Below are 27863 nucleotides of genomic sequence, written 5' to 3'. Positions count from 1 at the left end.
AAAACTCAGATACTTTGGATCGTAGGCGCGGAATAGTCCAAGAAAATCGCTTCAGCCGTTTGAAAGCTTATCAGCTCTTTTCTAGTTACTGTAACCTTCACTTGTCGGGGGTGTTGAAAATTTTTAATTTACACTTGTAGACTCATATTATCACATATTACTTATGTGACATATTATTATGGCGACACTGTATCCATAGCAAGACATGATGCCACAGTAGGTAATCAATTGACAGGTTCCATCAACACATTAGGTACTCGATCTTGGTTTATATGCCAAGTTCATCTTCTAAATCTGGTTTGCCCGATAAGTATAGGTAGGTGGCTACTATAGGTATAGACGTCGCTAGACCAAGTTTTAAAAAAATCTCGTGGGAACATTTTAATTTTTCGGGATAAAAAGTTTATGGCCATTTCGCGGATCTCTGTGCCTATCAAAAATCAAAATAAGTTAAACGAACAAGCTGATTATAATAAGTTCCGTAGAAGTAGATCCCATTGAAAACAGAAATTTTTCAATTTTTACAACGTCTAGAATAGAATTCGTTGGGTACAATCACGAACTGTATGAACTTTTTAAGGAACCGAATGTTGTCAAAAACTGTCAAGTATGCGATGGGCAGGACACGTGCAACGCATGAACGACACACGAGCCCCGAAAAAGTTGTTGGACAGCAAACCAGAGGGCCGTATAGAGGCTGAGGGAGACCTAGAGGTCGGTGGGTTGATGGAAAGGAGAAGGACATGAGGATTCTTGGGGTTGGAAGCTGGAAGGAAGCTGCATCTGACCGGCCCTGATGGCGGAGTTTGCTTGAGCAAGCCAAAACCCTCTCAAGGCTGTAGTGCTTTGATAATGATGATGATGATGAATATAGAATAAGTTTTAATTTAAATAATCTTTTACAAGTGCTTTTGAATCGTCAAAATAATTTACACTGGTTCAGTATGCCGTTCCTACTAAGAACTGCTAAGGATTTTCGAAAATTCAACCCCTAAGGGACGAAGTCGCGGGCACCAGCTAGTAATATAATAAAATACCATATTGTATTGTCTGATTGTGCAATAACCGTGAAAGATGTGACATTGACATCAAGTGCTCGAAATAAACCAATAAACTCGATCGTACAATTATCTAAATGGGATGTTTGAATGTTCGCTTCTGCCAAGTTTTAAGCGAATTGTTTTGTAACTGTTTTACGCATTTTAAAAATAGATAGATGATACAAGGTCTATGACCCTGGTTTTTATACCTATTTGACAGGTAGGTAGGTGATTCAACAGATGGTATAGTAAAATGATGATGGAATCTAAATCATAGAAACGTATTAACATACAACTGAAACACTTGGAAACTTGCATGCAGGTTTACTGACGTAAACTACATATTACCTAGGAAATCTCCACATTACCTTGTAAAGTTACTTGAGATGTAGCATAACCTAGTCTCCAACTGAGACAGGAATTTTTGATAAACTTTAATTTACTATACAATAGTATTATGTCTAAGGAATACAGAATGAAAATAAAACTACATTGATTATTGAATTAAAACATAAATATATTTATTGTAATGAAAACGATAGGTTTATAGATAAATCATTTTATACTTAGGTACTTTTGAGTGAATGCATTACGCAATATATAGGAACTTTCACCAATTAGAAAACAAAAATGTAGGTACATACTTAATTATTATAGCTATCTATCTACATACTGTTTAAGTACAAACTTAGCTACACAATATACTGGAAAACTTTAACACAACCAAAGTATATAATTTTGATAGTATTAATATTATTTATACGTAGACATGTCGCACTAAACAAAAGCTGTAAACACATTGATGTGACTTGCACGAAGATTGACCGATAACAAATCGCCTCGATAACTGATGCCCATAAAATAATCCCGTGGGAACCTTAATTTTGCAGGACTAAAAGCAGCATAATATGACACTCACTAACAATACCCGTGCAAAAAACCACGTCGATCCGTTGTTTCGTTGCTACGTGATTGAATGACAAACCAATAAACAAGCATTCTTTTTTCCAAATTTTAGAAACTATCAGAGCTTACAAATATTCACAAATGAAATGTCTACCTGTCTAGATAGATAGGTAGACATTTCATTTGTGAATATTTGGCATATGCCAACAAGAATACAATCTTCTTTTGTACTCTACTCTTTCCTATCTAAACATCATCTTTCTATCCTAGTATCTATCGAGTAGCTCTTCGCTTATAGCTTATTATCACTTACCTATCTGCCGACAACAATACTCTCTTCTTCTGTACATTATTCTTTTCTATCTAAGCATCAACTATCTATCCCACGTTAGTATCTATCCTGTAGCTCTTCGCTTATAACGACCTAGTACTACCTAGTACCTGTCTATTTGCGAACAACAATACTGTACTCTTTTCTGTCTTAGCATCATTTATCTATCCTACAATATATCTATCCAGTCACTTTTCGTTTATAATTATTACCTATCTATTGGAAAAACAACAACACTCTCTTCTTCTGTACTTTTACCTTTTTTAATCTAAGCATCGTCTATCTATCCTACGCTAGTATCTATCCAGTAGCTCTTCGCTTAAAACTATTTATCTATCTGCCAACAATAATGCACCATTCTTCTGTATACTCTTTTCTATCTAAGCATCATCTATCTAGGTCCATCTATAGCTAGTATCTAACCAGTAGCTCTTCGCTTATTACTACCTATCTATCTGCCAACAACAATGCACTCCTGTAGTTTATTCTTTTCTATCTAAGCATCATCTATCTATCCTACGCTAGTATTTATCATCTCTATAGTCTGAGAGCAGGCCGGGTATCACCTGGACCGGTAGCTGTCCTTGCAGCAACTCCCGGCAGCGCGTTAGCTCTTCGCTTATAGCGTGCAGAGCCTCCTCCATTTTGTAAGACTTCGTTGATATACTGAAACAATTTTTTTTTACAGGATAGGCTTTCGCTTAGCGACAATCATCCCTTAAGAAAAGCAGTGATGAGATCTAAGTTGGGGCACGCTTGCCTAGAAGATGCCAATTCACTCTTGTCTTCAAGGTACTCAAGTTATACGTGAAGGTACTTAAGTTATAGATAGGTACCTAGCACATCATCATGTCAACTGGCCAAGTGTAAATTGGTAGCCATCACAGACTTTCAAGACCATCTTGAAGACCTCTAAGATATACAGGCTTCCTCACAATGCTTTCCTTCACCATTATTTGAGCAAGTGATATTTAATTACTTAAACGGACATAATTCCTAAAAGGTAAAGGCACCGGTCACGTCGCGTAAGAGGCCGGAGTCTTAGCAATATTTGTGAGATTTCATATGACTGTTAAAAAGTGTTACCTTTGTAAAGCTACAGACTTTTAAGTAAACATACCTATCTGTTTAATTAAATTTTGAAAAACTAAAGTCAACCAATTAAAATACTTACTCAATCGAATCAGTTGTTTTATCTCTCACTCGTATATCAGATAGTCTTTTAGCTGAAATAATAAAATAGAAACATAAAATAAAATAAATAAAGCATTTATGATTATAATGTACTAAGAGGGGTCTCTCCGTCACTCGCTTCATACAAACGTAGTTCCAATTTCATTTGAATATTAAGCAACCAAAGTCCATGAAATTTTGCAGCCATATTCTAAAAACTAATATCTATGTCTATGGTTTTCCAGATTTCTGCTAAAATATTCGGTTTCAAAGTTACGCGGTCTTAAAAATTTACATACAAATCTTTGAGCCCCTGTAATTTTAAAACTACATAGTGTAAGGTTATTTTTAAAAATTGATTTGAGTTGTCAAAAATAATATAAAATTATTAATTTACCTAATGCAGGTAGTTTGATAAAATCGATATTTGGCTCATTCGATGTCATACAATCTGTTGCTAGGAGGCCAACAAGATTGAACTTGCATAAATACGGGTGTTTCGAAGGTTTTAGTTCAGTCTCCTTCTGAGATTCGGAGCGATATCGCATATTTTCGGTATTTGGGTTGTGAACTGATAATTAGATGTTGTGATAGCAATCACGCTCTAATTAAATTATTTATTTTGGCATTAGTTTGTTTAGATTAAAACTCTCGGATAACCTTACACATTAAACTTGTGTTTTTTTTGTGTTGGTTTTGGAGAGGACATTCCAATAATTCGATAAAAATATTTAAATAATACCTGCTTTTCTGAGTGACGCCAATAATTCAGAAGCGGGATGTGTCTCACGTTGTCTTAATTTCGCTTTGGTATCTTTTTGTAAACAACCCACATTCGATTAAAATTTTTATTGAGTTTGATTTGGTGATTAAAATTTTTAGTTTTTTTTTAAATAATTTAGTCTTTTGTGAATTGGAAAATAATTTGCAATGAGTGGTTTAGATTTTGTATACATCGAATGAGAAGTTAGTCGTTTGGATTTATTGTTGACTTGATATTAAAACTGAGAGTTCGGCAGTTCAAGGGTAGGTTTTAATGATTTGACGGAGGGCAGGATAGCCCATGATTTGGATTTGACTTAGGGCAAGGAAGCCCGCGACTGACATGACAAGATTATTTAGAAACACGAGGGCGTGTTAAATTCAGGACGGCCGAACTGTAAGGTTATTTTTAAAAATTGATTTGAGTTGTCAAAAATAATATAAAATTATTAATTTACCTAATGCAGGTAGTTTGATAAAATCGATATTTGGCTCATTCGATGTCATACAATCTGTTGCTAGGAGGCCAACAAGATTGAACTTGCATAAATACGGGTGTTTCGAAGGTTTTAGTTCAGTCTCCTTCTGAGATTCGGAGCGATATCGCATATTTTCGGTATTTGGGTTGTGAACTGATAATTAGATGTTGTGATAGCAATCACGCTCTAATTAAATTATTTATTTTGGCATTAGTTTGTTTAGATTAAAACTCTCGGATAACCTTACACATTAAACTTGTGTTTTTTTTGTGTTGGTTTTGGAGAGGACATTCCAATAATTCGATAAAAATATTTAAATAATACCTGCTTTTCTGAGTGACGCCAATAATAGTATTTTTAGAAAAATCTAAAAAACCACAGACACAGATATTAGTTTCTAGAATATGTCTGCAAAATTTTATGGGCTCTGGTTGCTTAATATTCAAATGAAATTGGAACTACGATTGTATGAAGCGAGTGACGGAGAGAGCCCTGTTAAGACATAGGTATTTATAGAGGCACTAACATTTGGACTTCACAAAAAGTTTGGAAACTTTGATGGAAATGTAGGAAAACTTGTATGGAAAATACAATGTAAAGTAAAAGTAAGTGAGTACCTCCAGTGATAGGCACTTCTCCCAGACTCAAAGAGCCATAGTCCGTGGTGGTGGCCGTAGCATAGGAGTCAGAAAACGTCGATGTGGGTTTTTCTTCACCAGGGGAGATGTAGTCTCGAGGACTTTTGTCTGAAATTATTAGTTAGCAGACTCGTAAATAGGTAACAGACAATGGGCAAGAAACATAGTTCGAAAAACCAATAGACGTTGGGTTTGGGTCCCAAGTTCCTAGAATGGCGAACTGAGACCTCGCACCGAAGGTCGCGTTGGAAGACCTCCTCGGTGGACAAATGATATCAAATGAGTAGCAGGGAGCCACTGGATTCAGGCAGAGCCAGACCGTGGTGTGAGGAAGCTCCAAGACCTATGCAGCAGTGGACATCTATCATTTGACAACGATGATGATGATGATAATATAACTATGGTGATAGTAGTTTGTCCAAGACACAATATAAGAGTGGGCGATTTTTAATCCGTACCTTCATTGGGCAAGTCCGTCAGCGATGATATTTCATGATCCGTGTTATCAGGCGAGGTAGAACGAGTCACTTCAGCTTCCACGTTGTAGGTCTTCTGGTGGTTGGGGGTAGACGTGTCTATAGGCTGTAGCTTCTGAGATTTAACTGGCTGGCCATTGATTGATGATTTTTTTCCTGGAATTAGTTTAAAAGTTATACTTACTTCAGATTTGGATTAAAGGTACAAAATTCAGGTTTATCTAATAAAAAAAAATTAAAGCTACAAAGGTAAGTTAAGTCTGCCAATCTGCATTTGGATAGCGTGGTGGCCTAAGCCCTTCCCATTCTGAGAGAAGACCCATCCTTAGCTGTAGAGAACCGACGATGGGTTTCAGAGTGCAGTAATAAAACTTGAGGGAACCTCCACGACGCACAGCGAGCCGAGTAATGAAAAAGGACCCGGGATGGGTTTGAAACTAGTCGGGCTTACATCGACTAAATACGTGAGTATTGAAACCTGTATATATATCTTTATCAAAATACTAATAAGTGTTTACGAGTGCTTTTGAATCATCAAAATATAAATCTACTACTGTTTCGAAATGCTCTTAAAACCAATCTTATCCACAAAAGACAATTTATTCTTACCTACAAACCCTGGAGAACAATCCGTGTGCATGTCTGTCTTAGAATTCCTCATGCAATGGCATTGTCTGAGCTTATTTTTCGTTCTTGTAGTGGTTTTATATCTCAAGGTGCCACTACATATGCGGAACAGGGAGACGTCATGATGACGAATATGCGGACACATGCAAATACGGGCGTGACCTTGGCAAACATCTAGTTTCGAGAAAGCGACGAGTGAAAAAAAAGTCTGGCAAATTAAGCGAAACCATAAAAATAATGTATTATAAGTGTGCAAAAGCATTTAGAGTTTATGAATGCGAATCGAAGAAAATTTATGACAATTATTTTGGGAAAAAAATAAAAATGTACTATGAGTATTGAGTATATTCAAAAGAAGGCTTTATTGAATATGCTGGTTAGTCACACAAATACCTAATGCAAAACAAACAAATGAAAATGTTTTAAAGGATCTAAACTAAATATCTGAGGAAACCAAACTTACCCAGATGATTATTCTCATTTTGAACCTGTATATTTGTATCCTTACTCTCGTTCTCAATGTGATAGGTTGCATCTCTAGTCACTTTACTCTGAGAAGGTTTACCTTCAACCGTGTACGTTGAATTACCTGAACTAGTACCAGCAGGTGATTCAGCATTTTTAGTCGCATCAATATTTTGTGGTTTTTGTACGTCACTATAAATATAATTTATTTCATCTCTTATAGTTGCCAACTTTTCTTCCTCTTTTTTATTGATATTTGTGTTTAAGTCACATTCTTTTTCAGATACTCTTATATCTAAATATGATTCGTCATGAGGTGTACTATCCGAATTTTCTTTTTTATAATGATTTTTTCTCTTGACTGTGCTGGAGTCACTTTCTTCTTGGAACGATGCATGGATAAATTTACCGTTATCATTTTCTTGAGTTTCTTTATTTATTTTTACAGTGGAACCTACTATAATTTTATTTTGATCATAGCTGACGGATAAATCTTTATTTTTATTTGGATTAGGAGTTTTAAGACTGGATCGTCTTCTTTTCTTTTCATAATCATTTAATATTTCATCATTTGTATTGAGATCAGCATTTATATTATAGTCTTCTATATTCATATCATCATTTTCCTTCTCAACATCTCCGATTGCGTCACGATTTTCATTTAAATGTTTTTCAAAACCAAAATCATTGGTAAAGTCCTTTACACTTTGCTTAGAATTGTTTAAGCTTTTTGAGTTTTCGCTATTTTCTCCAAAATATGGCATTCTAGGTACATCTACAGGTAATGGAGAAGACATTTGGAATTTGCTGAGTGGATCGAACTTATTAAGGGGTTTGGTTGAGATCGTTTTAGGACTTCTGTTTTTATCTTCCAGTAACAGTAGGAAATCAGGTGCTCGAGAAGTAGATGAGGATCTGTATTTTAAAACAAAAAATGTGTCAATTTCGTGAAAGCCAAATCCCAAAAAGTTCTTATCCATATTCATAATACTGAGTATTTTTTTGGGCCCGGGCCCACAAATAGCTGTAGGCGTACCTACTTGTATGTTTAGACTTTAGATATGTAGAAAGAAGGTCCTAACAAAAACTTACTGGTCAGTTCGGTCAATGGGAACCATGGTGGGGTGGAAGATGTCATCGCTAAGCCTAGAGTTTGCGCCTACCGCAGCATACGTTTCATTTGATTCCGACTTGCTTTTTTGGCAGCAGTCCACCATTACGTTTTTCAAATCATCACCTGTGTTTTTGTTTTTCTGAAAATTGAAAAAAAAAACCATACTTCTATAAATGCGAAAGTTCTGTTGGCTTTTTACTGCTTTGACAAAATTTTGTGCAGAGATAGTTTGAATTCCGGGGAAATCAAAGAGTTCCCTTGATATTGTTAAAATTCCAATAATTTGGAAGCGGCGTCAATAAAATGACACTACAAGTTGTAACCTTTTCACTTACCATAGAAAGTTTAAGATTATTCAGTTGAGCTTCTATTTGATCCAAAATATTATGGTCAGTTTTTGCACCATCCTAAAATGGAAATAGTGTTTAAAAAGAGTTGAATTTCCTAAAAGTCGATTTGAAATGCTAACAGGAAAATCACCAATAAGTGCAAATTTAAGTAGGTACCTTTTTGTCATCATTATCATACTTCTCAGCGTATCCAGAGTCATCCGAGCTCTTTACCTTATCCTTGTCTAGTTCAGCAAATTTCGATATTTCTGAATTATTAGGGACTACTACCTAAAAACAAAATTATACACCTGTGAACCAAATCTCTATTAGCCAATTTCATTATACACTATCCTTAATTTTTATGCAAATATAAAATCCAAAAGCAGTGTCGTTCTTTTCACAAAGATCTCCAAACATATAATATTATCATGTGAATTTTAGTAAAGTTTTTTATTTAATCGAATCATCACCAAATCGAATGATTTTTCTGTATTCTTCTACTAAGCCAGTAAAAACCCAACGGTTTCCCCTGTTACCCTTCGAGGGGAGTTTTATTGTTTCTTCAAATATAGGCAAAGAATTTACCGTTGGACTATAATTCCAATCAGAATCACAAATGTTCAACGTTGGTAGCTCCGATTTGTTGTGAACCATACTTGGCCTTTGCTTTATCTACAACAAATAATGTTATGAAAAAACTTTTAGAACTTTAAATTATAGGCAATTTAAATGCAAATTATTGCCCATTTAGTAGATATTCACCATAATATTATTTTTCAAGTGCTTCTCTAAAGCTTCAGCGACCTGGCTCGATATGTCGGCTGCTTTCACTTGAGTCTCGAGTTCAGATACTTTGCTCCTTTCAATTTGTAGCTCAGTTGCTAGATTGTCTATAAGAAAAAAATGTGGCATAGTAGTGTGCAACGAAGTTTATGATTAGTATTTCACTAAGTTAAAATAGCTGTTATAAGACAAAAAGAAGGAAAGAATTGGATTGTCATACACTAGAAAAGGACGGGTTATCTGTGGAGATATCTTCACGATCAGTACCTATTTGAAATTCAAATGAATCGGTTTTGAAATAAGAAATGAATTATGAGAGAAGAATGAAGAAGAACAAGGTAGGACCCAAAGGTAAACCTTTCAATATCATTGGCTGTGAGAATAAGAACAAAATTTAAGTAATTAATAAGTACTTTATAGATGGTGATAAAACTTTAGTTCACTTACAAAGGTCTTATAAATTTTATAAATCTCATTCGATCAAAAACCTTGCGCACAAACCAAACTAACGTCTCTCATTATTTTAATAGACGAGGGTTTGAAAGATGTCTAAATTACCCTTCATATTCATTCATTCATACCCTTTTCTTTCTCACACTGTAACAAGTGTAAATTAAAAATTTATAACACCCCCGACAAGTGAAGGTTACAGCAACTAAAAAAGAGCTGATAACTTTTAAACGGCTGAACCGATTTTCTTCGATTATAGCTAAGAACACTCTCGATCAAGCCACCTTTCAAACAAAATAAAACTAAATTGAAATCGGTTCATTAGTTTAGGAGCTACGATACCACAGATAGATACACAGAAACACACCATAACACCCCTCTTTTAGGGTCGGGGGTTAAAAATAGCTACCATACCATATTAACTCACCACACTGCATTTCAGCATCACGTAGTTTATGCAACAATTCTCCAGCTTTTTTCTCGCCTAGTTCTAATCTGTGGTGACTCTCTACTTGAAGTGCTCTCGCTCTTGTATTTTCTATGCGCAAGTCACGCATTTGTTCCTCCAGTTTATGCATACGCTCAGAATATTGTTCATGTGTTTTAGATAGTTCCTGAAACGTTAGGTAAAGCTGTCAAAAGCTTACGTCGAATCTCAGATGTACTCTATAATTTCAAAATTATTATCAAAAACAAAAATAAAAATAAATACAAGTGTAAATTAAAAATTTATAACACCCCCGACGATCCAAAGTATTTGAGTTTTCCAAAACATCATTTTCAAATAAATAATTATGTATTTAGGCAACGTCCATCTTGACAGCTTGACATTTGTCAATTGACATAATATTAAGAACCTAACGGTTATCTAACCTTCTTTTCAACAAGAAAACTAGAAAAGAGCTGATAACTCTTAAACGGCTGAACCAATTTTTTTGGATTATAGCTAAGAACACTCTCGATCAAGCCACCTTTCAAACAAAAAAAAGTAAATTAAAATCGGTTCATTCGTTTAGGCGCTACGATGCCACAGACAGATACACAGATACACAGATACACAGATACACAGATACACAGATACACAGACACACAGATACACAGATACACACGTCAAACTTATAACACCCCTCTTTTCGGGTCGGGGGTTAAAAATAAATAGTACCTACAATCTATACACGTTAAAAGGTTACGCAAACCCCCGTTAAGATGAAAATATGAAATAGTAATCATTTCCTTTAGTTTATTTTTCTATATTTGTTTATGTATATCATTTTCTTTGTATCAGCGAACGAAAATCTAAATCATTTTGAGGAAGCGTTAACAACTTCAAGCAGAGATTAAGTGAATTATTTTTATCTAAATAGGTTTAAACAGGTATGTAAACAGCTGTATCATAATGCTTTAGATATGTCTTACCTCTTCTAAGTTCTCAATCTTCTGTTTCAATTCATCCATCACAGTTCGACATTTGTTTTGTTGACAAGGTTCGTCTTTCCTGTAAGAAATACCCGTTTACTTTAGTAAAAATGTTTGGAAGGTACCATTCTTCAACGCCTAGCTATAAGGATCCCGGGTTTCAAAGTAGGGCTTACGCTCATATAAATAACATGAACTTTGTTCTTATTACAATAATTTGGGCCATGATAGCCTATCTTAACGAAGACTAGCAGCTACACAACAGATATCATAATACTGCAAAGTGTGTGCACAAACAAAGGTGTACTTTCTATTCATTTTCTATTTATTCTTTAATATCTAATTGTGTGTTCTTTGTAATACATATTATGTACTCACATTTCAGTTTGATTTGCTTCTATTTCTTCAGCTTTGATGCTTGAACTTTCTCTGTAATTAAAATATTAAAAAAGGTAGATAACTCGAAACATTATCATTTCTTAAAATATTTACGAAAATTTAACAGTTTTATCCTTCTTATAAACCTTCAGATAGTCTAAGACTTTAAGAATAAATAAAGAAAGTTCTTAAGGAAGATACTCACGTCTTATTAAGGAATTGATAGGAACTAGCTTCAGTTTGATTCTGAAGCTTTGGACCACTTCCCTTAGTATTGAGCGCGCTCATTGATGAATTTCTAAAACAGGAAATATTTTTCAACCCATTTGTCAACTAGGTTGAATCAACCTGGCGTGAGGCAGCATTTGGTTTAGAGCCTGGGTTTATATTCTAAGTTCAGACCGTTGTAGACCAGACGATTATGTGTCGAAGGAACTGCTTGATGGAACAGGTTCAGGAGTGGATTCTATCTGAGAGTCTCTATAAAGATAGAGTTAACCTACTTGACTGATGTGTTTGGCGTGAGGCAGCATTTAGCACAGCGCATTGTAGACTGGGCGGGGTTGCGTCTGAGGAACTGCTTGGCGGAACATAGTCTCATGTTCAGGAGACGGATCCTGTCTGAAAGCCTCTCGTTTGCATTCTTTAGATCTGCTATGCTGAAATTATAACATATATCTCACAAAATATATATCTTTTCATCTGTCTTTCGACGCTCAGAGATCAAGTTCAGATTAGTCCAGAATTTTATCACCTATATTATTTTATCACTTATGAATTTGGGAGTCAATTTTGTCGTAGTTAGTTTATTTTTATGCCTTACGGTCTACCCTCCAACTAAAGAAATTTTTATTTAAGAAAATCCACTGAAAAATCTAAATTCACTCAGATTAACTTGCAGGAGAAACTTAGTCCAACCAAAAAACACCAAATGGTCTTACTCACGATTCTTTCTGTTCGTTAATAATTGCCGTGGTACTGGCACAGCAGTCTTTGTTCAGATTACCCAATGCTTTCTTCTGGGCAGTCATTCTATTGACCTTCGTCGTTAGCAACTTGACCTGGTCCCGCTGCCCATTGACTGTCTTCTTGAGCTGCTTGTTGTTCTCCAGCAAGGAAAAATAGAGGTCTTCTAATTCACGCTTGCTCAGTTTTGAGGGGCATACTCTGAACAAATCTGTAGGTATTTAATTTTTAATGAATATTAATAAAGCTATAAGGATTCTTACATTTATAGTGGCTCATCTTTAAATGGGTAGCCTTAAGCGCTTAGGGTTACTCGTATTATTATACCTAAACACAATCCAATGCCAATAACCATTTGCCTTATTTTGTAGTTTTAATAATTTAGTATTTTTCAAACCAGCAATGTATAGCGTGCAAAACTCGGATCAATGCTCCACCTATGACGCGGCATTGACACCGAGTGGCCTGTTTACGTAACGTTCGTTGACCTCTAACATCAGTCAGATGTTTTATTTGCAATATATTGTGAACTTTTGAAAAATACATGATTTAAATTAAAAAACGCATTTTCTTGTGGTAGGACCTTGTCTAATCATCAGTACTATCACCTGTTTTCGTTTTTGCTAGCGTTCTGGTTACACCCTGTATAAAGCAGTTGACGTGTATCGGTTAGCGATGATGATGATGGCTTACCTCTGTCAGATCTAGTAGTATGGTTGGTGCAGGTAACATGTCTGATGTTCTCCTTGCCATCATTCGTCATAGTAACAGCAACAGAGTAGTGAGATTCATTGAAATTGTGATTCACTTAGACTTATACTTTCGGTTACAAATCATTTTAGTCATCGCCTTAAATCTGCTTAGGTTCTTTTTCAATGTTACATGGCTTTTGGACTCAAGACACACATGCTTCGCATAATTTTTTTAGGCATGAATCACAAATATTATTGAGTTTTTTAAATCTAAACAACAAAATACAAACATTGTTGCCATAGCGACGGCGCATGACACAGCTCAGTTATGAACATTAAAACCATAGAGATAGTATAGATTAAAACCCATCCAGAGATACCAAAGAGAATACTGCGCATAGTTACGTATTCATCCATGATCCATGACTGCGCAGTGCGCATAGATTTGATATAATATGACTGCGTGCCTGCGTACTGTCATAATCATGTCATAATAGTGTCAATTTTAATGTCTATGCTAGTTAAGTACTATACGTCAATGGTTAATTATTTTACGTTCAAAATCATTCCTAGGTACTTTTTATACAGTGAGGTTTTGCAGGTTTTAGGGTTTCATTGTAAAAGACAAAACCCTTAGGTTAAGTAAATTTAAATTCGTATGAGCATTAACAAAAGTCGGAAGCCAGCTTCGATATGAAAGAGAGTAGATATTATACTTACTGAATCTATGTGGTCTGTTAATTTTTTAGGGGTCAGCGGCTGAACCGATTTTGATAAAATTGGGCAGATATCGCCTGTATTTTAGAGAAGAATCTAAGCTAGTTTTTCATATCAGAAATATCTTAAAGGACGAATTCGAAGGCAAGGTCGTATTTAAATAAAACAAATGTAATAGATAGACCATCAACAACTTTTATTAAACAATATTTTAACACCAATATTCTTATACTAAGTCATTAATTTATTCTAAACTAAATAATAAAAAATATAATTTTGCATAGAAAGGTAAGATAAAATGCAGAATATTAGGAGGTTCCAGGTTACTGATTGGGTAAAATGTAAGTAATAAATAATAATTTCAGTTTCAATAATTTTTGTAGGTTTTAAATCTAAATATTATTTTTCAATTTACAAATACACAACATGGATACAACATAAATGGGTAATTATATAAACAATAAAAAGTACTTGTACAATGAACGATATTTTATTACTGTGAGAAATGTTCAAACAAAATTCTATAAACACTTACACTTTTTTTATTCAATAACTAGTTAAACCTTAAAAATAATTATTGGTAAATACCAATTAACCTATAAAAATAAACAAGTAATTACAGCATTATTATTTTACCGGAAAAATATCAACGCATACACAACCAATAAAACACTATAGGCCTACGTTTTTAAAAAATAATTTAATTAGGTAAATATAATAATTTATAACAATATCTTAAAATAGAATAATACTGGGTACTAGAAAAATCATATTATTAGGTATTTTAACATTAAATCACAAGCCTTTCTTTATGGATACAAAAAAGAAAAGTTTAATTAACGGAATCACAGATTAATAAATAATTGGGATTGTAAAAGATAAAAAAACAGTTTGTCTTTAGCGACCTAGCATTGAACAGTTTTGGGGAAAACGGGACAAGTTTTTAATAATTTTATTCGAATCCCGTTGTCCCCGTTAACGGGGACACGGCTAGCGGGGCCAACGGGGCTACACGAACAGTTTGACTAATGAAAGTGGAGAGGAAAAATGATGAAAAATTCAACTTTTGATTGAGTATTCCCAGATCGACTAGGAATAGACGTATTTGGTGCTTGTTAGGGGTCCGTACCTCAAAAGGAAAAAGTAACCCTTATAGGATCACTTTGTTGTCTCTCTGTCTGTCCATCCGTCGTGTCTGTCAATAAAACCTATAGGGTACTTCCCGTTGGCCTGGATTTACGAAATTTGTTAGGCTTTTGATTTAAAGGACGACACTTTGTGCGGTTAAATATTATATATGGTTTTATAAAAGCGTTTGAAACATAATATAGGTATAGCTATTTGGAAACTTTTTTGTTTGTATTTATTTCTGTTGAACAATATCTGGCTAGGTCATTAAAGAATAAAGATACATTAAAGTATAAGTAATAATAATGCTTACGTTTTTATATTGTTCAAATAGTAGCTATGTCGAAAGAGCACGCCATATTTTATTATCGCTTACATGTCGCTTACCATAATTTAGTAAGCTATACAATTTATCACTTTCAATACATATTGTCATTAATTTATTCCAAGCACTTTTAGGATTCGAGGGTAAAAAACTAAACTAACCTCAGTTTCAAAGATGAAAAACCATGTTTATTCATCATGCTTCATAGGTTTATAGTAATGAAGGCTAAGTTTGTCTCGTCTACAAGTTATTTAGATCACATAAAATATTTTTATTCATAAAATTAAAGTTTAGTTTCAGTACCCCGAATCTTCACAAATCACAAATATGATATTTCAAGCTTCTTACATTTAATAAATGCTTAACTCTATTAATCACTTGCCTTTTGGAATAGATAAAAATGGGTCTTGTAGACCGAATTAATTATAACTTAAACTTAAATGAATTACTTAAAGAAGATTTTAAGATAAAATTATTATATAATTAGTAGAAACATAGGTACCTACTATTTCAAAAATAGTCATACCAGCTGTGGACCACAAAGTACCTACTCGTACCTAGTCCTACTAGCAGTGTCCACTTTGTAACTAAAACCTATAGTACCTACCAACCTACAGTTTTTCAAAATAGGTATAATGCCATAGTAAGTAGGGACTACAATATAAATTAAGTCTTGCATGATTCACCATCATTTTAATAGGTACACTTAAAAAAAAATTAAAGTTAGGTAGGTATCTCTGTATTTTTAAAATTTCCAAAACATTTTTCGTAAAATTTTTCAATATTTACTTATGCCTAATTTCAGCACTGGTATTAGGGTATAATATTATATGAAAAACTCCTAGTCTACGACATCAAAATATTTTTTTCGAGTCCTAAAGGCTAAACCTTGGTATACTTATATCAGATAAAATATTTCCTTTTCGTTATATTTTCGCAGACACGCATTTATTGTCACGTTTATAAAACACATACTATTTCAAAATTGTACATTTAAAGATGTCCTTAATTAATATTAGAACTACACGATTATACTTACTTATTAGTTTTAAAATTTTCTAGGTCTTTTATTTAGTAAAATTTCTAAAAATTCTTTTGCTGATGTATTTTTTCTATGTCACAGACCGGACAGTAAAAGAGGTCTAGGTCTTGCTTCGAGAATATAGTAATAGAGCTGCTTGACGCAAGCCTTGTACTATTTTCTTCGTAAACTTTTCCTTCTACGATCAGTTGATCTCATTACCTAGTCATATTTGATCAAGTGAGACGAAGTCTCTAAGACTACTAGGGTGAGTTTGCATCTAACCGTCTATCTATCTGCAAGAGCGTCATATTCTTTCAATGAATGCACATAATTACCTAAAATTAACATATAACTTGTAAATTAATAGCTTTAAGCCGAAAATTAGCCAAGTGTCAAGTTAATAGAAATAATAAAAGTAGGACTTTTTCCCGCGAGAGATAAAGAGAGCGCCTGGCTGATTTTTTACATGCAAAATCTTTATGCTAAAACATTGCAGTTGTGTTAGCAGACGGCGCCGCTTATACCGACGTGCAATGAAACAATTATTTGCAGTTTAGGTCCGACGGGAACTCATAGGCCGCGAAGTTTAATTTCGGGGCAAATACATTAGTTAAAAATATCACTAAGAAAAAGCTATAGAGATTTAGGCCACTACACAATGGAAATTGCACCTTAAAGTAACAACACAGAGTTTAAATTTGAGTGTTGGCACATTACAGCGCTATTCTGACTTTTTAGATTAACTTGGCGATGGGTAGTCTTGCATACATGACATATTTTTAAGCAATAGGTATTTTATGTTTAGGCCTTATTCTGCGCCGCCGCAGGTTGGAGTGGATTGATGGACATGATAGGTCGTGTCATTCGTACTATTAAAATTGAACCTCAATACTATGAAAATAAAGTCTAAGTTTGACTGTTCGGTATTGCTATCTTACAACGCCATTTGATGAACGATGCTAAGCGATGGGTTGCCCACGGTATGAGATTGCACTTGAAGAAGATATAGGTATATGTTTAGGCCTTATTCTGCGCAGCCTGTCGCCGCAGGTCGGAGCGGATGGCCGCAGTGACCGCAGTACCGAGTGCCAGTACACCACACATGGCGAGGTCAGCCCATCTGTCGCCTACCGTACCCAACATCCATTCGAACAACAGTGTTAGAATCGTTCCGAATATCTGCAAAAGAGGAAATAACATAAATATGATTTACCTATTTCTTTGACGTAAAGCGCGAGTGGAGAGTAACTCGGATAGATAGATAGAAAATTTTGTTGCAGATAAAACAAGAGAAGACACAGAAGACAATTAGGTATAAACAAAAAACAATTCTATGCAAAGGCGGCTTTTTGCTCAAAGCAATCTCTACCAGGCAAACTTTAGTGAGTGTAGAGACTAGATCAGATCTTCTTCCAATGGAAGTAATATTCAAACGTCAGTTCTGCCAAAAACAGCCGCCAAACGAACAGCTGTTTTGAGCCCGCCATCTTCTAACGGGGTACTTTAAGCCACCAAATGAGTGGTTACGAGTAGATGCCAGAGCATCCAAATTTCCAGCTTTTTCTTAAGAATGGTTCTGCGATGGAGCCGTAAAAAGGTAACAGACGGACACATTTTCGTATTTATAATATTAGTACATATGAATATAATTAGTTCAAATATAAAGTACCTGAGCACAAGCGTTGAGAAGCCCAGACGTAGTTCCCTCAGGTTCAGGATAAGTGACTTCAGAGGCGAATTCAAACCCAACGGGCAAATAGCCGGCCATGAAGAAACTGAAAAAAAATAACGATATAATATTAATAAAGTAAGAATTTCGCAATATAAAACACTTAGTTGTTAAAGAGAAAGTAAAGAATAAAACAAAATTAACAAAAAATCGTAGGCAGTAATTCTATGGGGAAGTGTGATGCACATAATATGAGGGAAAGGTCATCTGTGAATGTTCAAAAATTACAAGACATGGGGCCATAAATATAAAAGCGTGTTTTTTTCTTGCCATAAAGCTCCATTATATCATGGTAGCTTTATTGCTACTACCATCTAGCCTATGGGCTAATAAGTAATATTATTCTAGCTTAAAGTTCTACTTACGAAGTGGTGTTGTCACGGAAAACAACACAAGCCTGACTGGTGAAAACTGACACGAGAAAGATTCTACTGAAGGAGACAGCATCGATGTATCCGCCGTGATCATGCCTATTACTATAGTGGTCATTCTGAGAGGAGACCCGTATTTGTTTACAGGTGAGCGATGGGTCGAGACGAAGTTATACACTAACCCAAGGAAAATGTCTGCTTAAGTAGACAATAGCGGAGTATCCACAATCTAAAGTGAACGTGAAGATGATCATGCCTATGACTGTAGCTGCATACACGCCTTATCATTTAGAGAGGAGAGCCGTAGTTACAAACTTACCCAAGGAAGATACTGCTGAAGTAGACAACAGCGATGTATCCGCAGTCCAAAGTGAACGTGAAGATGATCATGCCTATGACTATAGCTGCATACACCTCTTATCATTTAGAGAGGAGACCCGTAGTTACAAACTTACCCAAGGAAGATACTGCTGAAGTAGACAACAGCGATGTATCCGCAGTCCAAAGTGAACGTGAAAATGATCATGTCCATGACTATAGCGGCGTACACCCCTTATCATTTAGAGAGGAGAGCCGTAGTTACAAACTTACCCAAGGAAGATACTGCTGAAGTAGACAACAGCGATGTATCCGCAGTCCAAAGTGAACGTGAAGATGATCATGCCTATGACTATAGCTGCATACACCTCTTATCATTTAGAGAGGAGACCCGTAGTTACAAACTTACCCAAGGAAGATACTGCTGAAGTAGACAACAGCGATGTATCCGCAGTCCAAAGTGAACGTGAAAATGATCATGTCCATGACTATAGCGGCGTACACCCCTTATCATTTAGAGAGGAGAGCCGTAGTTACAAACTTACCCAAGGAAGATACTGCTGAAGTAGACAACAGCGATGTATCCGCAGTCCAAAGTGAACGTGAAGATGATCATGCCTATGACTATAGCTGCATACACCTCTTATCATTTAGAGAGGAGACCCGTAGTTACAAACTTACCCAAGGAAGATACTGCTGAAGTAGACAACAGCGATGTATCCGCAGTCCAAAGTGAACGTGAAGATGATCATGCCTATGACTATAGCTGCATACACCTCTTATCATTTAGAGAGGAGACCCGTAGTTACAAACTTACCCAAGGAAGATACTGCTGAAGTAGACAACAGCGATGTATCCGCAGTCCAAAGTGAACGTGAAGATGATCATGCCCACGACCGTGGCAGCATACACAGCCAGCGTGGTCTCCTTGAAGCGATGCGTCTTGTCCAGTATGAAGCCGCACACCACTGAGCCGATCATACCAGCAACGACTATCACCAGACCGATACGACCAGCGTCTTCGTTTGCACCCTGGAATTAAGAGATGTATAACTAAATAAGTGGATATATAATCAGCGACCATCTACGGCTTTGGTGCCGTGGAATTTTCGAAAAAATCGGCCTCATTCCATGTCCAAAGGTTTTTTCAGTTAAAAAATTTCAGTTTAAGTTCAAGGGTTTGGATTGGGCATTGATGAGTTAGGAGTTTTTATTGTATGAGATAGGTAAATAATATTATTAGGGAACAAGAGGATGCCCACGACTTCGTCTGCGTGGATTTCGGTTTTTAAAGATCCCATGGGAACTTTTTGATTTTCCGGGATAAAAAGTTACTTACGTCAATTGCAGGGACGCAAGCTACCTCGGTTCCAAATTTCATACAAATCGGTTAAGCGGATGGGTATTTAGGAATCCCGTGGGGACTCTTTGATTTGGGACCGGAATAAAAAGTTTTCCATCGCCGGGATATAAGCTAATTCTGTACCAAATTTCGTAAAAATCGGTTAAACTGTTGGGCCGTGAAAGGTAGCAGACAGACAGAAAGACACACTTTTGCATTAAGTATGGATGGATTATCAATAATCCTGATTATGTCACGACTTCTTCCTCTTGAATTTGTTTATTAGTTCGTCCTTCAATCAGGCCGAAGCGGAGCAACGGCTCCTCCAGAGGAGAGTTTCCATGAAGTTTGCTCTCGGTTACCCAGCAAAGACAGAAAATCAGGTATAGTTAGGCAAGTTATATCATACCGGGTAATAAGTGAGTACGAGTTCGTTGAGCAGAGTGGAGATGGCGTAGAAAACGCCCACATTGAGGCCGTACGAGATGAGCAGCAGGATATAGTTGCGGTTGGTGAGCAGCTTCTTGATGGACAGCAGGAAGTTGGAGTCCAAGGCCGCGCCCATATCTGCCGCGGCAGACGGAGGGCTTGGCGGTGCTGCTTTGAAGACTGGAAAAACAAAAAATATTCTTTTATCCAAGATGGTTTTGCGCTTGACTGAAATGTTTTTGATGGAAAGCAATTTTGAGGTTTGAATGTCTGAGATGCTTGTCTAGAAGATAATCAGCGAATTTACAAGAAATAAGTTATTAGATATCACGCATGGTATTCCTACTTGTATCTTATGGGCAAAAATTCTGGCATACGGAAACAAAATATGTTGTGGTCCCTTGTCATGTTTTTTTTATGCCAATTGGGATTATTAGCATCACGTAAACAGACGGACAGTTATTATTTAATTACATTGTAATTACGGAAACTAGCCCAGGTGGAAATACGGTATCTCTATAGAAGCTTAGATTCATTCATTCAATTAAGTACAGGATAAAGTAGGTACCGGAATAAAAACCTTCCAAGTGCGAGTCATACTCGCGCACTGAGGGTTCCGTACTCAGAACTATATATACTAATTATATATAATAACTCAGTGCTATAAGACCTACCTTCCTATCAAATTTCATGATTCTAGGTCAATGAAAAGTACCCTATAGGTTTCTTAACAGACACGATGGACAGACAGACAGACAACAAGGTGATCCTATAAGGGTTCCGTTTTTCCTTTTGAGGTACGGAACCCTAAAAATGAGTCCACATTATGGTCCTTACTCTGGAATACTAGGTGTATATTCTATCGATCTTAAAAAGTCTGAACCAGGTCAAAGAAGCGACACTTAAAAGAAGCTTAATACAACAGCAATCTTATCAGTAATCACTTACAGAGTACAATGAACACGAACAGCACGCTGGTAAGGCCGGCCACGAGGTAGAACATAACCTGCAGGTCAGCGCCGATCTCTTCCATGGTGCCCTGCGCTCGCACCAGCATCGGAGGCAGGAAGAATCCCAGTGCGACGCCTAGCTGTGAATATAATACGACACGTCTAAATGCAACCGTAGCTTTTCAAACAGTTTTTAGGTGGTTCGTGCCCTAGACCAGGCTTCAAGGGATCTACCATCTGTCTCAACATACATGTACAACGTGTTTGATAAATCATATAACATGACAATTGAGGTAGAGAGAGAGTGCGGGTCTTCTCCGTTTGGTCGGAACGGCCAAGCGGGGGTACGGGCCTCGAGGCATGGCCTCCTTACCCGGGTGAGGCGCAGGGCAACTTTGTGCCCTGGTGACGAGCTTTTAGCCGGGATTTCACCGGCTAGGGCCTGCCATCTTGGTTTATGGCCCTAGTGGACTTCATTGTATATCCGATGTGTAGTCAGTCCGGGGTTGGTCTCCGCGCGACGGCGTTGAGTTCGCTGTCGAGCGCGGAGACAGAGTCATGTCCGGTGGATCTCGCGTCGTCGTTATCGTCGTCGCTTGGGTCGGCTGCGTGCCGCGCCGGGGATGGCGATCGCAGGAGCTCACGAGGTAGTTGACGTCCGGTCGGCGGTCGAGGGATGAGTGGAGCGATGCCGTGGAGGTGTTCGTACGGTCCGTTGTCCGCGCGCGCAAACATGCGCCGCGCGAGTGTGCGGACGTACTCCTCCACGGTGGGCGTCTTGAGGTCGCGATGGATGACGTCGTTCCTCACGTATTGAGGTATGTAGTACCCAATAGTTAGTATGGGATTACGCAACAGAGAGGGCGCTATACTACGAGTAACTTCTCTCCGTGGATATTGTATATAGTAGTAAGTAGTATACAGGGTGTAACCAGAACGCTAGCAAAAACGAAGACAGGTGGTAATACTGATGATTACTGATAAGATACCTTAAAAAAACTACGATTTTTTTTAATCCTGTATTTTTTAAAAGTTCAATGTACATACCGTAAATAGGTCACTCGAAGTCAAAGCCACGTCATAGGTGGGGCTTTGACCCGATTTTTGCACGCTATACAATGCGGGTTCTAAAACTGCAAGATAAGGCAAATGGTTATTGGCATTGGATTGCGTTAAGGTAGTATAATAATAACGCTAAGATTTGTTAGCGTTCTGGTTACACATACACACTGTATATTTCGATGCATTTGAACAAATCATGACACCTAAATCAGGTCATTAGAGTGTCACATTCGTCCTTACCCCTCTAGACTAGACCCCTCTCGGAGTGCTACAGTCAATTGGATAAACGTTTCCTAGCCTGCAATCGTGCACTATAATCCCAGTTACTATTGAAACATTGCTGTGATTCACTCGTAGTAATAATGGCGGAATATCCTTGTGGTCAGTTGTGATAGCCCAGTAGCTCGGTTCCTTAAAATCTGCATCAATTATTATTACAATAATTGAAAAATTTATGCTATTCTTGTTGCAACAGTGCATTGTAGCCAATAGTGAGCGAGTATCAACTAATCAGAGCTGATTGCGATCATGACATTGTAGCTATCACTCTACCGCAATAGAGCTGCTGATGTACTTAACACGTGGGCTTCTATTCAGGGGAATCCAGAGGCTCGTTTGCGGTAAAATGACTGCTAAAATGGCACGATCGCAATCACTTCTAATTGGTTCACGCTCGCTCATTGGCTGGAATGCATTGTTGCAATAGGAATACCACAAATTCAGCCAATCACAACAATTGCGATTGTAATTACCGTAGCTGTAGAATAGAATAGAATAGATTTTTATTCAAATAAACTTTTACAAGTGCTTTTGAATCGTCAAATAATTGACCATTTACCACTGGTTCGGAATGCCGTACCTACCTAGAAGAACCAGCAAGAAATTCGCTGGTTGCTCTTTTCAATTGTTCAATTTACAATAATATTCCGTACTATACAAGCAATTGCTGTACAGTACATTACCTCGCGGAAGAAAAAAAGAAAGAAATGAAGAAAAATGTTTGTTTCTTATATTGTTTATCCCGGTGCTTACTTCACTTGAGGATTAAAGCCAACAAACCTTAAGCAAAAGAAACGCCGGAATAAACTATGTAATGTGTGGGTAATGTGTGGTAACCGCACAACCCAAAAAATCATGATTCTAGGTCAACGGGAAGTACCCTATAGGTTTTCTTGACTGACACGACGGACGGGCGGACAAACAGATAGACAGACAGACAGACAGATAGACAGAATAGACAGACAGACAGACAGATAAACAGAATAGACAGACAGACAACAAAGTGATCCTATAAGGGTTCCATTTTTCCTTTTGAGGTACGGAAACCTAAAAATGTTCCAGCTCAGCATTATGCTGTAAGTATGCCTCGATACACAAGAGAGTACAGCGCTCATTTTCAGCCAGAACCCTGATTCAGGTGACGCCACGGAACCATTCTATATTCATTCAATTACTTTTCGTAACTAGATCCATTTCCAATAAACAAGCATGACAATAGAGGAAAACTGCCCATCCCCTTATTTTATTCACAAGACAATTTGAACTTTATGGGGAGAGAGAAAAATTATATTACAGAAGCTCCTTATCTTAATACAACAGACTCTGGAGGGTGAATGTGATAAATAGTACAACCATAATTCTTCGCTCGTGATTTTCTCATATTTTCTCTCTTCTGAAACATCCCCGAGGAGACTTTAATAAAATTACTACGTTAATAATGATAATAATGTCCTCCCGACCGAATTGGAGCCACAGCTTCCAATTCCCATGGAGATTAGCCAACTGCGTGGGAGATATTATAGATGAGATTTTAATTAGATTATTTACCTATTTATTAGGAATTGCAAAACTGTACACAAGTGTCTGCGCAAATACTTGCACTCTGTATTCCCTCACTCTCATAGGCCGATGAGGTGGAACTCAGACACGACCGAGGAGACATCAAGCGCAGAATGGACGACTTCACGTGCTCTACGAGGTACGCAGGTGAAACAACTTTCTAGATCAATTTTCTGGATGTACCTATATCTTTAAGAAGACCAAGAAAAAGTACCGTCCATTTCGAAGCATTGGAATAATTTTATTTCTTTAATAAAACCAATGCCATCAACAGAAGTCGCTGGAGGGAGATCGCACAAGCAGCAGTGAAAGAGAATTCATAGCCACGACCCCTCTGTCAAGAGTTAACAACTGAGAAGAAGAAGTAGAACTTATGCTCACCTGGTTACCAAACACGCCAATACTGCAAGCAGACGAGACCTGGTCAGCTCCGAACCATACAGCAGCCAAGCGTGGTGGCAGATTCAGAATGAAGACTTGAGAGATGGCCACCACGGTCTGGCCGGTGAAGCCCAGCCAGAACATGTCCTGTGGCACGGAGAACACCTTCAGCCATGCGCCCGCGCATGTTCCGAACGAGCCGATGATTGTTGTCACACGGAGACCCTGGAAAGAAAATGATCATATTTAAAGCCGAGGCAAATAGTAATTCGGGTGCTTGTAATTTATTAACTACGGGTTCCAAAAATATAAGGTTGGCGATTATAATGCTCAGCGACTATAAAAACAAAACCATGGTATGTTTTAAAATTATACTTACCTGGCATTGAGATTAATTTAAGGAAAATACTTAGTCTTGGCAAAATAAGTAAAAATCATTGTTTACGTAATCCAAGGCACACCAATTCACATTTAGACTAGACTACACATGGTAGAGTATTCTGAGAAGAGACCCGTGCTCAGTAGTGAGCCGACGATGGATTGATCATGATGATGATGATTATGATTAATTAATAATTATAATGTTGTAAAGTAAGATAAATCTTCATATCGTTATGAGTTACGCCGGCATAAATAGCTTCAAGGAAATCAGACAAAAACTTGTCGGTAAAACCCCTCTGCTATTATAATAACCTGTATCCATCAGAATTGGTTACCTGTGATTTGTTATTATATAGTTTTGTACCATTAACTTTAACGCAAATAGGGTCTTGGACTATAGTAATAAAATAATTCGATTAGTGATGTGATGTTTTGTATTGCGGTAGTTTTTTACATTAATATATTTTCACGCAGGAATCAATCTATTTTTATGTTAAAAAATTTAAAAATATTTGTCATTTACGCCTTGTGACGTCATCAATCGCTTTAATTAATAATTAATTATGTTCAAAATAAATAAAAATCATTTTTTTTTAAATTATAATTTTAAAAAAAAAATGATTTTTATTTATTTTGAACATAATTAATTATTAAAACTATACTAGACTATACTATACTAACTACTAACTAACTATACTAGAATAGACTAGCGCTTGGCTGCAATCAGACCTGCTAGCAAGTGATGATGCAGCCTAAGATGGAGCGCGCTTGCCTAGAAGTTGCCTATTCACTCTTGACTTGAAGGTACCCATATTATAGGTAGAAGGGAAAATTGACGCCGGAAGGGCGTTCCATATCCTAGCGGTTCGAATTAGGAAAGAGGAAGCAAATCGTTTCGTACGTGTTCGAGGAATGTCGACTACGTACGGATGCAGACCTTGACGATGCCTTGCAGTGCGATCGTAGAAAGGTGAAGGAGGAACCAGGTCAAAGAGTTCTTGTGCACACTCTCCGAAATATATCCTGTAGAATACCGATAGACTGGCAACTTTACGCCGATGATTTGTTTTTTAATTTTAGATTAGATTAAATTAGATTATTTATTATTCTCTGTAATAATGAATTCTAGCCCCATAAATTACCGCTACTTACCATACAAAACATCACATCATTTTTAACCCCCGACCCAAAAAGAGGGGTGTTATAAGTTTGACATGTGTATCTGTGTATCTGTGTGTCTGTGTATCTGTGTATCTGTGTATCTGTGTATCTGTCTGTGGCATCGTAGCGCCTAAACGAATGAACCGATTTTAATTTAGTTTTTTTTGTTTGAAAGGTGGCTTGATCGAGAGTGTTCTTAGCTATAATCTAAAAAAATTGGTTCAGCCGTTTATGAGTTATCAGCTCTTTTCTAGTTTTCTTGTGATAAAAAAGGTTAGATAACCGTTAGGTTCATAATATTATGTCAATAGACAAATGTCAAGCTGTCAAGATGGACGTTGCCTAAATACATAATTATTTATTTGAAAATGATGTTTTGGAAAACTCAAATACTTTGGATCGTCGGGGGTGTTATAAATTTTTAATTTACACTTGTATTACTACAGTCCAAACCTATTAATATGTAGTGTTCATAAATACTTAGGTGATTAAATCTCAAAAACATTCGAAACGTTATAATTACGAACGTATCTAAAGTACGGTTTGATTTCTTATCTTTAAAGCATTTAAATTAAATTTTAATGCATTCTTGATATATTTATGACTAAAATATCTATTTTTGCTTTAACTTTAAACTAATTCACAAAAAAATAGGTACCTCCTTAGTTTCTATTTTTAACCAACTTCAAAAAGGAGGGGGTTCTCAATTCATCGGAATCTTTTTTTTTTATGAGTTAAATTAAAATTGTCTGCACTTCACGTCACACGTAATACGTCAGTTGATCAATGTGCGCGTTTACATGCGAGACAAGGTATTGTTAATATTTCGTTAACAATAACTTGACAATAACTTAAAAATAACTTAAGATTTCCAAGACAATGACAATGTTGTCAACATTGTCATTTTCATGGAAATCTTGAGTGGCTGCATCTTGGATGAATAACTACCATATCTCTATGGGTTGCAACGATCGTATTTTTTTATTTTATTCTGATATTAGGTACATTGTTTTGAGTGATCTCAAAACTTTGTACTACAGTGTACTAACTTGTAATTAATCGCTCTTACGGCACAATGGCACCATTGGAAGTAGGTGTATCGAATGTGTGAAATGTGTTATGACGAATTATTTTTTCTTCATAATCTTAAACATAAAAGGTATATAGTTATTGCTAAAGACTTTGGAATAGCCAGGGGAGTTTTGGCAGTTCAATGGTATTATTAATGGCTGATCACTTTAAATTTCTTTCCGTAATAAAACAAAACATTTACGCTCACCTAATTACTATCTTATGTCAAATTAAAAGGTAAAATTCCAATGACCCGTACCCTTTCAAGCCAGGCAAGGCATTACTTTTTATTCGGTGCAAGATTTTACAAATTTAAAACCATAGAGTTTACAAGAGTAGTACTATATTGAATTAATATCAGCAAATTGCAATATGATAATGATAACAGGTTTCGTAATACAGGGGGTAAAGTGGCTAATAGACATTCTAAAGTGATAAAAATCCTTGAAACTCCGCGCCCACACGTGCGTAGTTGTACAAGTATCATTATGAACACTTGACTGTAGGTACGAGATTCGATTAAGATAATTTTATAGCTAATAATTCTTATTGTTATATAGGTACATTCTATCTATAGTCATATAATACATAATAGAACTATAGTCTC

The 27863-nt window shown here is 36.5% G+C and overlaps 2 protein-coding genes and 1 long non-coding RNA gene across 8 annotated transcripts in view; 1 reads left to right on the top strand and 2 right to left on the bottom strand.

The window, feature by feature from the left end:
• Nucleotides 1-1624: 1624 nt before the first annotated feature.
• On the bottom strand, nt 1625-13319 carry LOC123873633 (interaptin-like). Of its 2 annotated transcripts, XM_045918580.1 has the most exons (18): nt 13030-13319; nt 12316-12547; nt 11874-12029; nt 11576-11668; nt 11371-11421; nt 10993-11071; nt 10004-10190; nt 9106-9233; nt 8929-9015; nt 8518-8631; nt 8347-8418; nt 7990-8150; nt 6896-7812; nt 6415-6606; nt 5788-5961; nt 5309-5437; nt 3452-3503; nt 1625-2943 (listed from the first exon to the last, which is right to left on the bottom strand). In XM_045918580.1, the coding sequence occupies exons 1-18, from the start codon at nt 13097-13099 to the stop codon at nt 2799-2801; spliced, it is 3039 nt and encodes a 1012-aa protein (XP_045774536.1). In that variant the 5' UTR covers nt 13100-13319; the 3' UTR covers nt 1625-2798. The 2 variants fall into 2 exon arrangements, with proteins under 2 accessions (XP_045774536.1, XP_045774545.1); XM_045918589.1 differs by lacking the exon at nt 3452-3503.
• A 1141-nt stretch (nt 13320-14460) lies between these two features.
• LOC123871271 (uncharacterized MFS-type transporter C09D4.1) overlaps nt 14461-27863 on the bottom strand; it is a 49431-nt gene continuing 36028 nt past the window's right edge. For all 4 annotated transcript variants that reach the window (XM_045914979.1, XM_045914985.1, XM_045914994.1 and 1 more), the window contains 6 exons: nt 24644-24868; nt 21360-21501; nt 20392-20591; nt 19458-19672; nt 17892-17997; nt 14461-17401 (listed from right to left, as the gene is read on the bottom strand). In XM_045914979.1, coding sequence (XP_045770935.1) covers nt 17240-17401; nt 17892-17997; nt 19458-19672; nt 20392-20591; nt 21360-21501; nt 24644-24868 — 1050 coding nt within the window. In that variant the 3' untranslated portion in view covers nt 14461-17239. The remainder of the gene's footprint in view (nt 17402-17891; nt 17998-19457; nt 19673-20391; nt 20592-21359; nt 21502-24643; nt 24869-27863) is intronic.
• Nucleotides 22828-27863, top strand: part of LOC123871293 — a 28480-nt gene continuing 23444 nt past the window's right edge. For both annotated transcript variants that reach the window (XR_006797248.1, XR_006797247.1), the window contains exon 1: nt 22828-22993. This is a non-coding gene — a long non-coding RNA (uncharacterized LOC123871293). The remainder of the gene's footprint in view (nt 22994-27863) is intronic.

The sequence above is a fragment of the Maniola jurtina genome, chromosome 2, assembly GCF_905333055.1.
Source record: "Maniola jurtina chromosome 2, ilManJurt1.1, whole genome shotgun sequence".
Taxonomy (NCBI): Eukaryota; Metazoa; Arthropoda; class Insecta; order Lepidoptera; family Nymphalidae; genus Maniola; species Maniola jurtina.
The sequence above is the reverse complement of the archived record's forward strand: the minus strand, read 5'-3'. Positions and strand labels throughout refer to the sequence as shown.

Excerpts from the sequence above, each read along its gene's own strand:
- LOC123873633 (XM_045918580.1), bottom strand. The coding sequence starts at position 13,099 with ATGACGAATGATGGCAAGGAGAACATCAGACATGTTACCTGCACCAAC. Across the intron at positions 6,607-6,895 it reads AAATGAGAATAATCATCTGG|ATGTTTGCCAAGGTCACGCC; the intron begins GTAAGTTTGGTT and ends TCTCGAAACTAG. Across the intron at positions 5,962-6,414 it reads TTGTTCTCCAGGGTTTGTAG|GAAAAAAATCATCAATCAAT; the intron begins GTAAGAATAAAT and ends AACTAATTCCAG.